This window comes from Dipodomys spectabilis, unplaced genomic scaffold (genome assembly GCF_019054845.1).
Source record: "Dipodomys spectabilis isolate Male_0828 unplaced genomic scaffold, ASM1905484v1 ptg000783l, whole genome shotgun sequence".
Classification (NCBI taxonomy): Eukaryota; Metazoa; Chordata; class Mammalia; order Rodentia; family Heteromyidae; genus Dipodomys; species Dipodomys spectabilis.
Genome location: NW_024871460.1, coordinates 24,314,107 through 24,329,588, shown reverse-complemented (window position 1 = coordinate 24,329,588; position 15,482 = coordinate 24,314,107). Strand labels below are relative to the sequence as shown.

The following is a 15,482-nucleotide window of genomic DNA, read 5'->3' as shown; positions in this document are numbered from 1 at the left end:
CTAGCGTTCTACCACTTGAGCCACAGCACCACTTCCGGCTTTTTTCTTTTTGCTTATGTGGTGCTGAGGAATCGAACCCAGGGCCTCATGCATACAAGGCAAGCGCTCTGCCACTGAGCCACCTTCCCAGCCCCACAAACTGTCTTAAGGAGGGTATACTTAGGGGAAGAGTCCATTGGTGTTACACCTCTGAACAATTAACAAACCATTCAACAAAATGAGTATCAGAAAGTTGAAACAATTTGGGGGTACACACAAATGGAGGGAGGAAGGGTGAGAAAATATTATACAGTCATGGGGCTGGGAAGATGGCTCAGTGGTAGAGCGCTTGCCTTGCATGCATGAGGCCCTGGGTTCAATTCCCCAGCACCACATAAGAAAAAAAGCCGGAAGTGGCACTATAGCTCAAGTGGTAGAGCGCTAGCTTTGAGCTGAAGAGCTGAGGGACAGTGCCCATGCCCAGAGTTCAGGCCCCACGACTGGACCCCCCCCAAAAAAAATATTATACAGTCATTATATTCAATGTGCATTATGTAAAAATTGAACTACATAACTTGTGGGTAAGGATGGGATGGGGAAAGAAGGGAGAGGTGCATTGTATTTACAATCTGACTTCTGGAATTGAAACTCTTTTGTACAACTACTAATAATACTTTTTTTAAAAAAGAAACATCTGTTGGGACTAAAGATGTGGCTCAAGTGATAAAGTGCCAACTGTGAGCAGAAAAGTCAAATGACAGCTTGAGGCCTAAATCCAAGCTCTACTACTGGCACAAAAAAGAAACACACACCAAAAACAGGAAGTATGGCTTGTTGGCAGAGCATCTGGCTAACATGCTTAAAACCCTAAGTTCAAGCCCTAAATAAATAAACAAGGGGTAGAAGCTGAGAATATGGCTAAGAGTACAGGAGGACCAGGGTCAATCAGTATAATAAGTACACATAACTTATGATCAGCATCCTACTCCAAGATATTCTATTGATATATTTTATGCATACAATGTACAAACCCATTTTAGCTTTGTTTGTAACAAAAATATCTCAAGTTGTCCTGACCCCCAGGACTTCAACGAGGGCAATGAACCTAAACGAGAAGGAATGAAGGGACAAGAGACACGAAGAATGACAACAAGACAGGGATTCTGATCAAGCTGCTAAATTTTATTTTTCACACAGCTGTATTTATAAGGAAGCTTTTTCATTGGCCGTCATTGGCAGAAGCAGCTGTAGGATGTTTGCTTAAGGCAAGGTGAAAAAGGTGGTCGGTCTTTAGCAGCTGCAGGGTGTTTACTTAGGGCGTGGTGAAAAGGTGGGATTCTGTAAACTCAGCCTCAAGTTGTTCCAGTGAGATAGTTAAGCCTATTATGTTGAGAGACTCAACTTTTGGCTCCCAACATCAAAATACACATAAGGCATTAGTTTAAGAATACATTTGATGGGGCTGGGAAGGTGGCTCAGTGGTAGAGCGCTTGCCTTGCATGCACGAGGCCCTGGGTTTGATTCCTCAGCACCACATAAGCAAAAAAGAAAAAAGCCCGAAGTGGCACTGTGGCTCAAGTGGTAGAGCACTAGCCTTGAGCTGAAGAGCTGAGGGACAGAGCCCAGGCCCAGAGTTCAGGCCCCACAACTGGACCCAAAAAAAAAAAAAAAAAAGAATACATTTGATGTACAGTATTTTCACAATTAAAAAAAAAACAAAAGAATACATTTGAACCTCCACTTTTGAGGTTTTGCAGTTTAATTAAAGATAAGAATCTCTCAGGTCTGCCTTAATGGCTTTAAACCTGAATCCTCAGATTTCAGCCCCCTGAGTACCACCAGCACTTGGCTTAATATTTTTCTAATTAATATGTATAATGAGGTGCCATGTGATACATTGATGATACACATGAATGATGTTTGAATCAGGTTAAACATAGCTATCTCCTCAACTATATATTCTCTTTGTGTCTCTCTCCATGGTACTAGGAGTTGAACTCAGGGCCTCTTACTTTCTAGGAAGTCATTCTACCACTTAAGCCACAGCTACAGTCCTTTTTGCTTTAGTTATTTCTCAGAGTCTTCTGCTAGTGCTCCCCATGTAGCTAGAGTTACAGGTGTATACCACCATACCTGCCTACCATATTTCTCTGTGATTAAAGCATTCAAAATCCTTTCTCCTATTTTATTATGGTTCTCTCTAGTCATTTTTTTTTACACAATAAAACAGGAGAAAAATTTTAATTGCATTTAAAAGCTGGGTGCTGGTGGTGGCTCACACCAATTGTAGCTACTCCAGAGGCTGAGATCTAAGAACTGCAGTTTAAAGACAGTCCAGGCAGGAAAGTCATGAGACTCCAATTAACCACAAAAACCTGGAAATGGAGCTATGATTCTAGTAATTCAGCATTAGCCTTGAATGCAAAAAGCTCAAGGACAATGCCCAGGCTCAAATTCAAGCCCTGGGTCAAGCACAAAAATAAAAGGGGACATGGTGAAACAGAAACATACTTTAATATATACAAGCTTGCATGTGATTACTTCAGAATGAATAAGAGGTAGAATTAAAAGAATGTCAAAACGTTAATTATCTTGGCTGGCGGTAGAACTAAGCCCTAAATTCAAACCCCAAGACCTCAAAAAAAAAAAATGGTGAGTACTTGTATATATTAAATATCTCATATTCCCAAGCTTTTCTATATACCATATCCCTCTCCAGTAAAATGTTTCTCACAAAGCTTTCTCCCAATTTAACCTCTCTCTGAATAAGCCGAGTATCAGGAGGTTGGCATAAGTTTTCTAGTCCAATGAATGTACTAAGTCAGAGAAGGGATTAAAGGGATTAAGGATTGAGTAAATTAATTCTCTTTTCAATTTATCTTAACTCCCTTCTCATATTTAGCAAGGATGAGAATAAGAAACCATTGTAGAACACAAAATAAGGCACGCAAATCAGTAATGCAGTCTATATTATATTCCAGAGTCTAGGTATCATTCTCTGGTGAAGAGATTAGCTACCACGATGGAAAAGAAATGAGCACACTTCAATCACTATCAGTAAAGAACAGTAAACTCTAGTAAAATAGGATATTCACCTAACAAGATGGAAAAAAGAAGAAAAGGAAGCAAGGAGGAAAGAAAGGAAAGCAAATCAGTGAGTCACAGCAATAACTGCATTGACGAATCCAGACCTGTTCCTTGAACCTTCCTAAAAGTCATTCATGTACTAGTTACATCTTTGGAAAAATTATAAGCACTAAAATAGCATTAGGAAAAATGTTCAATCAGGAAAACATAGAATTCCTTTCTGTCTCTATAAGAAATGAACCCATCTATAGATTATCATTAACTTTTATTATTAATTATTATTATTTATTAATCATAAAGTTGAAGAATTACCTTCAAAAGAGTTAAGCGGCTTAAGGCATTTATTGATTTGCACAGGTATCATGAGAACAGTACTACTTTATAGCAAAGCAAGCTCAGAATGTGGCTTGGTGGTAGAGTGCTTGCCTAGCATGCATAAAGCTCTGGGTTCAATTCCTCAGTACCACATAAACAGAAAAAGCCAGAAATGGTGTTGTGGCTTAAGTGGTAGAACACTAGTCTTGAGCACAGAGAGGCTCAAGGACAGTGTCCAGGCCCTGAGTTAAAGCCCCAGGACTGAACAAAAAAAAAAAAAATTTCCTAAACTATAGCCAAACAATATCTTTCCCTTTAAGCAATATTAAGCATCTATTATATATAAAATACATGATTTCAATAACATGGTTTTGTTGTTTGGCTTTATAGTAGTATCTTGTACATGTCAGGCAAGTGTTCTACCAATAGCTATATTCACATTCAGTTACATAGTAATTAACCCAATCACTAAAGACAAGTTATAATAACTATCAACCTGAATTATCAGTAATCTAATAGTACTATACCAACTGTCAAATATAACATATTCTTTTCTTTTCTTTCTTTTTTTTTTTTTTTTTTTGGTCTTGGGCCTGAACTCAGGGCCTGGGCGCTGTCCCTCAGCTCTTCAGCTCAAAGCTAGTGCTGTACCACTTGAGCCACAGTGCCACTTCTGGCTTGTTCTGCTTATATGGTGCTGAGGAATCAAACTCAGGCCTCATGCATGCGAGGCAAGCACCTTCCCAGACTCATATTCTTTCCTTTTTCAAAGCAGACCAGAGCAAATTTATTTGCAAATTAAAAGAAAGCAGAGAAGATCTGAAGATCGCAGTTCAAAGCGAGCAGGGGCAGGAAAGGCTGTGAAACTCTTATCCCCAATGAACCACCAAAAACTGGAAGTGGCACTGTGGCTCAAGTGGTAGAGCACTAGCCTTGAGCTGAAGAGCTCAGGGACAGCACTAAGGCCCAGAGTTCAAGCCCCATGACTGATTAAGAAAAAAAAAAAAAAGAAAGCAGAGAAAGGAAAGTAGTGAGACCATCCAAAAAGAAGGGTTCCAAAGAGAAATCCCAATATTTATTCTTCAATAATCATTCAAAGAACACTGCAATGTGATAGTAAACTATAAACTGGAATAAAAAGCATCTTACCTGTATGATGTGGATCTAAAGTCACTGCAGGTACTTCAGAACAGTATTTACCACTGTGATCATTTCCATGAATTTCACTAGTGCTTCCTTCAGTGAACGAAAGATTTGAACTGCATACTCCAGGATCATTTTGCGACTGGAGATTGGTATCATTTGCAGCACTCTAAAAGAACCAAATACGCATTTTAAACAGGAACTATATAATTTCCCATATGTTTACATAACAGCCTAATTTTTTTATTTTTATTTATTTTTTTGTCGGTCATGGGACCTGAACTCTGGGCCTGGGTGCTGTCCCTCAGCTCTTCAGCTGTAGACTAGCGCTCTACCACTTGAGCCTCAGCCCCACTTCCAGCTTTTTCTGCATATGTGGTGCTGAAGAATCAAACCCAGGACCTCATGCATGCAAGGCAAGCACTCTACCATTGAGCCACCTTCCCAGCCCCAACAGACTAATTTTTTTTTTTTTGGTGAACATACTGTACAGAGGGGTTATAATTACATGGGCAAGATAATGCGTACATTTCTTATCAAGCATTGCAGCCTCCTCCTTTGTTTAGCCTCCCCCCCACCCCCTCACCCAATTCTCCCCCCCCTCCCCGCACCAACATTGTAAAGTTCATTTTCAACACGACAACTTGTACTTCTCATTGTTGCAACAGGTCCACCTGTATCCTTAAACGACTTGTTTTTCCCCATCTCCTCTACAAGTTATACTGACATCAAATATAGTGAAAGCAGGGGTTATATTGTGGGGGAGGGACATACAAAGCAACAAAGAAATAATCTTATAAATGCGTTAGAAACAAATGCATGAAAGAAAAAAACATTAAAATACATATCTAAGGGTTCATTTTCCTAACATCACATTATCTGACCTTTTCTGCTTGACTCATACATATACTAGATATTGCAAATAAGGGAAACCATGGGACCTATGTTTCTTTGGGCTTGGCTTACTTCACTTAATTTTTTCCAAGTCTTTCCATTTCCTAACAAATGGGGCAATGTCATTCTTTCTGATAGAGGCATAGAATTCCATTGTGTATATATACCACATTTTCTTGATCCATTCATCTGGGACATCTGGGTTGGTTCCATATCTTAGCTATGGTAAATAATGCCCAACAGACTAATTTTTAAATGAACTGTTTCTATATTTCTTTTTTCTTTTTTTTTTTGTCAGTCATGGGGCTTGAACTCACGAACTAGCTTTTCCCTCAAGGCTTACATTTTAGTACTTTGATACACTTCCAGTTTTCTGATGGTTAATTGTAGATAAGAGTCTCATGGACTTTCCTCCCAAGATTGGCTTCAAATCTCAATCCTCAATCCTCAGATCTCAGTCTCAGATCTCAGTCTCCAGAGTAGCTAGGATTACAGACAACTACCAGTGCCTAGCTCCAGTTTCCATATTTTGAGGTCAAGACTGAAGGGTTGTTTTTTTGGTTGGTTTTTGTTTTTATTTTTCCAGTCCTGGGGCCTGAACTCAGGGCCTAGGCACTGTCCTTGAGATGCTTTTGCTCATGGCTAACGTGCATCCTCTACCATGTGAGCCACAGCACCACGTCTCGCTTTTTCTGTTTTTGTGGTGTTGAGGAATCGAACCTAGGGCTTGATGTATGCAAGGCAAGCACTCTACCACTAAGCCACACTCCCAGTCCCAAGACTAAAGACTAAAGATTTTTATATAAAACTATTTAATGTCATCAAGCTGAAAAATACCAAGAGATACACTTAAAATCTGAGCTACTCAGGAGGCTGAGCACTGGATGATCTCAGGATCCTCCTGAGATCTCAGGATCACAACTGAAAGCCAGTCCAGGAATACAAGTCCTTGAGACTCTATTGCCAAAAAAATATATATATATAGCAAAAAAACCCGGGAGCTAGTGGCTCACGCCTGTAATCCTAGCTACTCAAGAGGCTGAGATCTGAGGATCACAGTTCAAAGCCAATCAGGAGAGGAACCTCTGTGACTCTTATCTCCAATTAACCACCAGAAAACCGGAAGTGGCACTGTGGCTCAAGTGGTAGAGTGCTCACCTTGAGCTGAGGAACAGTACCCAGACACAGAGTTCAAGCCCCAGAACCAACCAAAAAAAAAAAAAAAGGAAAAAGCTGGGCTGAAAGTAAGGCTCGAATAATAACAGAAAACTTGCCTAGCAAGCACAAAGGCTCACAGCTCAAACCTGTATGCCAACTGCCCCCTCCCCCCCAAAAAAGTTGTAAATAGGACAGAATAAAATTACACTTATAATGTATTTTAAAACAAGTTTTTTTTTTGTTTTGATTTTGGTTTTCCAGTTCTGGGACTTGAACTCAGGACCTGGGCACTGACCCTAAGATGCTTTTGCTCAAGGCTAGCCACTCTACCACTTGAGCCACAACACCATTTCCAGCTTTTTCTGTTTATGTGGTACTGAGAAATCGAACCCAGGGCTTAATGAAAGCACTCTACCACTAAGCCACATCCTCAGCCTTCTACTTTATCTTGCTAAATTTCCTGAGTAATCAACACTGAAAGGGAGCTCTGAATTGGCCAAGTAGATTCAAGCAAAGTACACCATCCCCGAAATAAAAACAGAACAAGATATAATCAATGAAATGAAATGGTGACGAACACTTCTAAGGAATCCTGTAGGGATTTTATCCCCTAATCTTATTATGGATGAATGATAGAGATGGTAACTGATAGGCAAGAGAAAAATAGTAGGATGGACAAAAATTAATTAAATAATATCAATACTTAAATATTAATTCATTTTTGGTTTTTTTGTCGGTCATGGGACTTGAACTCTGGGCCTGGGTGCTGTCCCTCAGCTCTTCAGCTCAAAGCGAGCACTCTACCACTTGAGCCACAGCACCACTTCCAGTTTTCTGAGTGGTTTATTGGAGATAAGTGTCTCCTGGACTTTCCTGCCTGGTCTGGATTTGAACTGATATCCTCAGATCTCAGCCTCCTGAGTAGCTAGGGTTATAGGCGTGAGCCACCAGTACCCGGCTTAAATATTAATTCTTTAGGTGCAGTAATAGCAAATATAAACACATTGGTTTTATTTAAAACCAGATACACCAGAACAGAATGGGTACCAGGATGCACGAATTCAGTAATTTACTGGCTCCCCAATGTCCCCAGTCACCAGGCCAAATTTTATAGCAAGAGTCACTGTTGAAACCTTGGAAAACATTTCAAGATGGACATGTAGCCCAACAACAAGACTGGGATGGGCCCTAGTTGGCAGACTCTACCTGAAGGAGCACAACATACAGCTACGATTGTCAGACCACATATCCCCACTCCTTCCTGGAACCCCAATAAAAAGTACAGCAGTTACTGGACAGCAAAGTTCAACCCAGATCACCTGCTGATGAACATATGAAAGACACTTGCCCACACCAGAACTCATGTCCACATGTGTCATGGCCTCATGAGCGGCTTCTGCAGCCTCCCTCCAACCCCCTGACAGGTTTGCTCAAAGCATAGCCCAGCTTTTTCTTTCTTTTTTTCTTTTTTTTGGGTCCAGTCGTGGGGCCTGAACTCTGGGCCTGGGTGCTGTCCCTCAGCTCTTCAGCTCAAGGCTAGTGCTCTACCACTTGAGCCACAGCACCACTTCCGGCTTTTTCCTTTTTTGCTTATGTGGTGCTGAGGAATCGAACCCAGGGCCTCAGGCATGCAAGGCAAGTGTTCTACCACTGAGCCACCTTCCCAGCCCTGAGCCCAGCTTTTTCTCTTTCCACATCTAGACCTGGGGTGGGCAAGGCACTGCACCGTTTTTTGCAGCCACACCTGGCCTCAGGATCATACTTTCATCCCAGCCCACAATCTCATGCTAAGCACTGAGTGATCCCTTGACAATGGAACTTTCTCTCAGCCCTAGTGGCCTTCTATAGACTCAGTCTCAAGCACACCATGAGGATACCAAGTCAGGAATGGCATTGCTGATGAAGAAGAATCAGAAACAGGAAATTTCTGAAAAAGTCTGTGGCTCTACCACTTGAGCTCTATAGCCTTTCTTACCCCAGATAGCTTCAAACTGTTATTCTCACATCTCAGTCTTCTGAGTAGCTAGGATTGTAAGTGTGAGCAACAAATGCCCAACTCATAGACCATCACTCTTTCTGGAGGATTTAAGGAGAATAAATTTCCTATATGCTCAAATCCTAAAAGGCCAATTACTTTCCTTGCCTTTGACACTATTCCTCACCTTTAAAGCCAACTATGTTTCCTCTCTCTAACCCTACTTTATAATCATATTCCTTTCTCTGACTCTTTTTTTTTTTTTTTGGGGGGGGGGGGTCCGGTCGTAGGGTCTGAACTCTGGGCCTGGGCACTGTCCCTCAGCTCTTCAGCTAAAGGCTAGGACTCTACCACTTGAGCCACAGCACCACTTCCGGCTTTCTTTTTGCTTATGTGGTGCTGAGGAATCAAACCCAGGGCCCCAGGCATGCAAGGCAAGCACTTTACCTCTGAGCCACCTTCCCAGCCCCTCTCTGACCTTCTTGTCTCTCTCTCTTCAGGCCTTGGTAATTATTTTGAGCTGCTCAAATAATTCTAAATAACCTTTCCATCTAAACTTTTAAGCTTTTAAAGCTGGGTGGCAAGGGCTCATACCTGTAATCCTAGCTACTCAGGAAGCTGAGACCTGAGAATCATGGTTCAGAGTCAGGTTGGGCAGGAAAAATCTATGAGATTCTTTTTTTTTTTTTTTTTTTTTTTGGTCCAGTCGTGGGGCCTGAACTCTGGGCCTGGGCACTGTCCCTCAGCTCTTCAGCTCAAGGCTAGTGCTCTACCACTTGAGCCACAGCACCACTTCTGGCTTTTTTCTTTTTGCTTATGTGGTGCTGAGGAATCGAACCCAGGGCCTTGAGCATGCAAGGCAAGCGCTCTACCACTGAGCCACCTTCCCAGCCCTCTATGAGATTCTTAACTACAATTAACCACCAAAAAGCTGGAAGTGGAGCTCTGGCTCAAGTGACAGAGTGTCAGCCTCGCTTGAAAAAACTAAGGGACATTGCCCAGGCACTGAGTATTGGAGTACATGCCTATCAGCTTCCTCCCTCAAAGATATTTTTATCTACTGGTTATCTAAATTTATTTGGTATAGTTAACTACATGTAATTCCTTTTGAAGTTCTTTGTTTTTATTTATCATTAGCTTATGTTAGTTATACAGGGAAGAATTTCAGGATTTCCTTGTTACATTCCCATGTTTATGCTATATTCCAATAAATCCAAACGCACTCTCACATTCCCTACCCATTTCCCCCTTAAAAATGTCATTACTCATTAACTTGTGACTTTAAATGAGCATCATTATTCCACAATACTGTGAAATTTGGGAAATTATGTAATCACTTAATCACAATTTAAAAAAAAAAAAGAAACTCGGGGATGGTAGGGAGGGAAGAGATGGTAGGGGGAAAACAGAGGGGGTAACAATGCCCAGTAGGAAGTGTACTCATTGCCTTACTCATGTAACTGTAAACCTCTGTATAGTATCTTTACAATAAAAAATTTAAAAAAATAAAATAAAATAAAAATGTCATTCCTCCCCACAACCGACAAAAAAAAAAAAATGTCATTCCTGGGGCTGCAGAGGTGGCTCAAGTGGTAGAGTGCTTGCTTTGCATGCATGAGGCCCTGAGTTCAACTCCTCAGCACCACATAAGCAGAAAAAGCCAGAAGTGGCGCTGTGGCTCAAGTGGTATAGTGCTAGCCTTGAGCTGAAGAGCTGAAGCACAGCGCCCAGGCCCAGAGTTTAGGCCCCATGACCAACAAAAAAAAAATTAAGACAAAAAAACTATACCTTTTTAAACAATTATATAATCACAGTTTATGATATCATACACAAGTCCAACATCCAGTAAGGTTTTTGTTTTTCTTAATAAAGGGCTATCTAAAAGAATGTAAGGTTTAATCAAATGGTATAACTTGAGCATAAATTATGTCAATAAATAGACAACAAATAATATCATCTTGGGCTGGAGGCATGGCTCAAGTGATAAAGAGCCTGCCTACCAAGCATAAAGCCCTAAGTTTGAACCCCAGTACCACCACCAAATAGATATATATATATATATATATATCATGTCATCTTTAACCAATTTAAAAATAAATTTTGAAGATTTTGAAAGACCTTGTCATAGACACTAAAAAAACAATCCTATAAGCAGCTAAATATTGATAACTCTTTAAGCTGCTTTTTTTTTTCTCTTTGTTAGTGCAAGTCCAGGGACTTGAACTCAAGAGCACTGTCCCTGAGCTTTTGTACTCAAGGCTAGCACTCTTACCACTTGAGCCCTAGTTCTACTTCCAACTTTTGAGAAGCTCATTGGAGATAAAAATCTCACAGCTTCAAACTGCAATCCTTAGATCTTAGCCACCCAAGTACTTAGGATTATAGGCATGAGTAATTGGTACCAAGCTTAAACTGTGTTTTTGTAAACATGCATGTTTCTCATATGATTCCCTTGTTTGCTACCTACCTGAAATAATTTTATATCTGGATTCAGCTCTGGATTCTTTCCTGGAGGTACAAACTTTGGTTTTTTGAAGGAATTCCCCTGCAGCTGACTAGGTGCTGCAGATCGTCTCATGTTCAGCTGCACTAATCTGAAAATAATCAAAACAGAAATCACATGAGTATAATTAGAATCATCACCAAATATAAAGATAGTCCACCGGAGCTGGGAAGGTGGCTCAGTGGTACAGTGCTTGCCTTTGCATGCATGAGGCCCTGAGTTCGATTCCTCAGCACCACATAAGCAAAAAGAAAAAAGCCGGAAGTGGCGCTGTGGCTCAAGTGGTAGAGTGCTAGCCTTGAGCTGAAGAGCTGAGGGACAGTGCCCAGGCCCAGAGTTCAGGCCCCACAACCGGACCCCCCCCCCAAAAAAAAAGATAGTTCACCAAGTTGGGCACCAGTGACTCACCTCCCCTATAATCCTAGCTACTAAAGGGACTGAGATCTGAGGATCATGGTTCAAAGTCAGCCAGGACAGGAAAGTCGATAAGACTCTTTTTTTTTCAATTGGTCATGGGGCTTGAACTCTGGGTCTGGGCGGTGTCCCTGAGCTCTTCAGCTCAAGGCTAGCACTCTACCTCTTGAGCCACAGTGCCACTTGCAGTTTCCTGGTGGTTAATTGGAGATAAGAGTCTCACAGATGTTCCTGCCTGAGCTGGATTTGAACAGTGATCCTCAGATCTCAGCCTCCTGAGTAGCTAGGATTACAGATGTGAGCCACTGGCACCCAGACTTATAAGACTCTTATCTCCAATAAAACCACCAGAAAATTGGAAGTGGAAGTGGTACTGTGGCTCAAGTAGTAGGGCGCTAGCCTTGAGCTGAAGAGCTGAGGGACAGCGCCCAGGCCCAGAATACAAACCTCACCCATGACCAACAAAAAAGAAAAAAAAAAAATGCTAACCAGAGTCTGGGAATATGGCTTAGTGGTAGAGTGCTCGCCTAGAATGCATGAAGTCCTGGGTTCAATTCCTCAGTACCACATAAACAGAAAAAGCCAGAAGTGGCGTGTGGCTCAAGTGCTAAAAGAAGCAAAAAGAAGCTCAGGGACAGTGTCCAGGCCCTGAATTCAAGTACCAGTAACAGCACACACATACAAAAAAAGCAAAAATAAAGGAAAATAAAAATAAGATGAAGTGGGTTGGGATCACGGGTGTTAGTAGAACTAATTAAGCTAATTATACGAGCATTTGAGAGGCAAAAAGAAGGATGAAAGATAACAAGCTGATAGCCAGCCTAGTCTATATATTGAGACTAGTCTCACTTGGCTTTCTTACTTGAAGCTTGCAGCATACCACTTGAGTTACACCTATAGTCTTTGGATCTTCTGCTTTTTTTTTTTTTTTTTTTTTGGGGGGGGGGGGGGGTCCAGACAAGGGCCTGAACTCTGGGTCTGGGTGCTGTCCCTCAGCTCTTCAGCTCAAGGCTAGTGCTTTACCACTTGAGCCACAGCGCCACTTCCAGCTTTTTACTTTTTGCTTATGTGGTGCTGAGGAATCGAACCCAGGGCCTCAGGCATGCAAGGCAAGCGCTCTACCACTGAGCCACCTTCCCAGCCCCAAGTTTTGTTTGTTTGTTTGTTTTTTCCTGCTTATGTGGTGCTGAGGAATCGAACCCAGAGCCTCATGCATGCAAGGCAAGCGCTCTTCCACTGAGCCACCTTCCCAGCCCCGGATCTTCTGCTTTTTAAGTTACTAGCACTTTGATCTGAGCATTTTCCGCAGGCCCTAGTAATAAAGCCACTTGGCAGGTCTGATGTGATGCTACAATTGTTTTCTCCTTTCCTTGAGACAAGATCTTACTATGTAATCTGGACTGTCCATAAACCTAAGATCCTTCTGCTTCAGGCTCCTTGAGTACTAGAATTACATTCAAGTATACACACATGACTTATGCTACTATATCTGAGGCCTTTAACATCTCCCTGCTTCATTCCTTCTAAGAAAAATGGCCAGACCAAACAAGTGGAACATATCTGATAACCTTAATTATCTGATACTGCAGTGTAGTAATTTAGAACCCATTAGATAGCCTTAATTATCTGGTAATACAGCATAGTAATTAAGAAGACAGCTTTGAAGGCAAATGCTTGAATAGAAATCTAGACTGATGTTCCTAGCCTGTAGTCTTGCATTGTTTAGTCTCTAAATGTTTTCTCATATATAAAACACCTTACTCTCATTTATGACATTAAATAAAATACTTGCAGAATTTAAACTAATTATTTACACACAGAAATTTCTCAGTATTAGCCGGGCGCTGGTGGCTCACGCCTGTAATCCTAGCTACTCAGGAGGCTGAGATCTGAGGATCGCGGTTCAAAGCCAGCCCGGGCAGGAGTGACTGTGAGACTCCTATCTCCAATAAACCACCAGAAAACCGGAAGTGGCGCTGTAGCTCAAGTGGTAGAGCGCTGGCCTTGAGGTGAAGAGCTGAGGGACAGCGCCCAGGCCCAGAGTTCAAGCCCCATGACCGACCAAAAAAAAAAAAAAAAAAGCAATTTCTCAGTATTATTAGAGAAATAACCACCTATTATTGTGGGGTGCTTAATACATAAGGTCCTGTGAGAACAGAGATGATTACAGTCCCATGAAGGAGATGCAACTGTGCCTATAGGATCATGCCCAGAATGTTTGCCTTCCTTTAGACTTAGGGTGGGAATGTGTGTGCAACCATCAAACCTCTAGGTTGCAAATATATAATTTAAATAATTATATTAACAACCAGCAACAGAACTCCCCAGTCGTTTCTACTTTTTGCCTTCAAATTACATTAAGTAGTAATTATTTCACTTCATACCTTAAGTACCCCCTTTGATTTGTGATTCCATTAAAACTGCCTACAAAATCTTTCAGTAATATTTTTTAAAGCTTTAAAGAGAGAAGAGACTGTGCCTAACAAGTGGGAGGTCCCAGTTCAACTGTGAATGTCATTTCAAAAAATGAAAATACCAAGAGATTTGAGAAGCACTTGCCTAGCATGTGCATGGCCCTAGGTTCTATTCGCAGCACCGCAAAAAATAATAACCTTTTTTTAAATTCCTGACTAGTTAATAGTCACTAGGAAACGCAAGTTCTTAAAGTTTGTTTGCACTGACACTCTCCAGGGCCCTTGCTGACCTTCACCTAGGACCTGGGAAAGCAATTCCACCTTGTAGGTGTGAATTTTTTCTACAGAAAAACCCCAACCGCCACAGAAGCCTGCACACAGCGGTCACAGAGGGGTCACCCGGAAGAGACTACGGATAGTAACGATGTATGCAAGCAGACTCGTCCACGGTCACAAACCCACAGCTCTGGTGAGACACTAGTGATGGAGAACCTGTGTGTGAGGGTCAAGGGACGTGAGAGACCTCTACTCTTTCTGCTCAATTCTGCTGCGCACGCACCTAAAATCGCTCTTTAAAAAGCCTTTTACAATCCCTCTGTAAGTCACCTTTTAATAATAATAATAATGACTATTATTATTATTTAAATAGCAAGCCTTTGACAATGTTTTCTTTGATGTGAAAGCTAGATTTTTATGTATTTATTGCCAGTCCTGGGGCTTCAGAGCTTGGTTACTGTCTCTGAGCTTCCTTTGCCCAAGGCTAGCCACTCTACCACTTAAGCCACAGCTTCGACTTTTTCTGCTTATGAGGTACTAAGGAATCGAACCCAGGGCCTCGGGCATGCAAGGCAAGCGCTCTACCACTGAGCCACCTTCCCAGCCCCTATTACTATTTCTTTAAAGCCATCCTGACTCCAGGACGCCGGCACCAGCGCCCGCCCTCGCCACGCCTACCACGCGTGCCCCGCTCCGCGACCCGGCCCCTTTCCCACCCAACGCCGGACGCCGGCCGTCCTCCCGACCCAGGCGCCGCTACGGGAACCGCAGGGGTAGGCCGCGGTCGCTCCCGCCGCCTCCCTTCCCCCTCGGAGGCCGGCTACAGCGCCACCTCTCCACTCTGTCCCGCACGAGTCCCCACGCTGTCGCAGCATTCCTACCCTGCCCCTCCGGGGACGCACCCGTGAGAATCTGACAGAAACTGCGGGCCCAGCGACGAGGCGCCCACGGACACGACTTCCCCGCCCCCCGACGCCAGAGGAGCTCAAGGCTCCCGCCTTTGCTCAGCCAATCGTGGACTGAACGCTGCGCGTGCGCACCACCTCCATTTCGGCACCGCCCCCGGCCAATTCTGATTGGGCACATCACGCGCATGTGCTTTTTCAGTTCTCCCAAGTCTGGTTCCGGTTTAAGGTTCAATTTTTTTTTAATACTGATTTAGAAGCTGAGTACCAGTTGCTCGCTTCTGTAATTCAAGCTATTCCGGAGACTAAGACCAGGAGTATGGCGGTTCGAAGCTAGCCAGGGCAGAAAAACCTCCGCGAGCCGGGCGCTGGTGGCTCACGCCTGTAATCCTAGCTACTCAGGAGGCTGAGATCTGAGG

At 42.6% G+C, this 15,482-nt stretch overlaps 1 protein-coding gene across 2 annotated transcripts in view; it reads right to left on the bottom strand.

Annotated features, from left to right (window-relative positions):
- Nucleotides 1-15,137, bottom strand: part of Rad54b (RAD54 homolog B) — an 89,684-nt gene extending 74,547 nt beyond the window's left edge. The window contains exons 1-3 of one of the 2 annotated variants that reach the window (XM_042673091.1): nt 15,061-15,137; nt 11,019-11,145; nt 4,531-4,693 (exon numbers count right to left, since the gene is read on the bottom strand). In XM_042673091.1, coding sequence (XP_042529025.1) covers nt 4,531-4,693; nt 11,019-11,129 — 274 coding nt within the window. In that variant the 5' untranslated portion in view covers nt 11,130-11,145; nt 15,061-15,137. Of the gene's footprint in view, nt 1-4,530; nt 4,694-11,018; nt 11,146-15,039 lie in introns of both variants that reach the window. The other variant, XM_042673092.1, reaches the window with a different exon arrangement.
- Between the last annotated feature and the right edge of the window lie 345 nt (nt 15,138-15,482).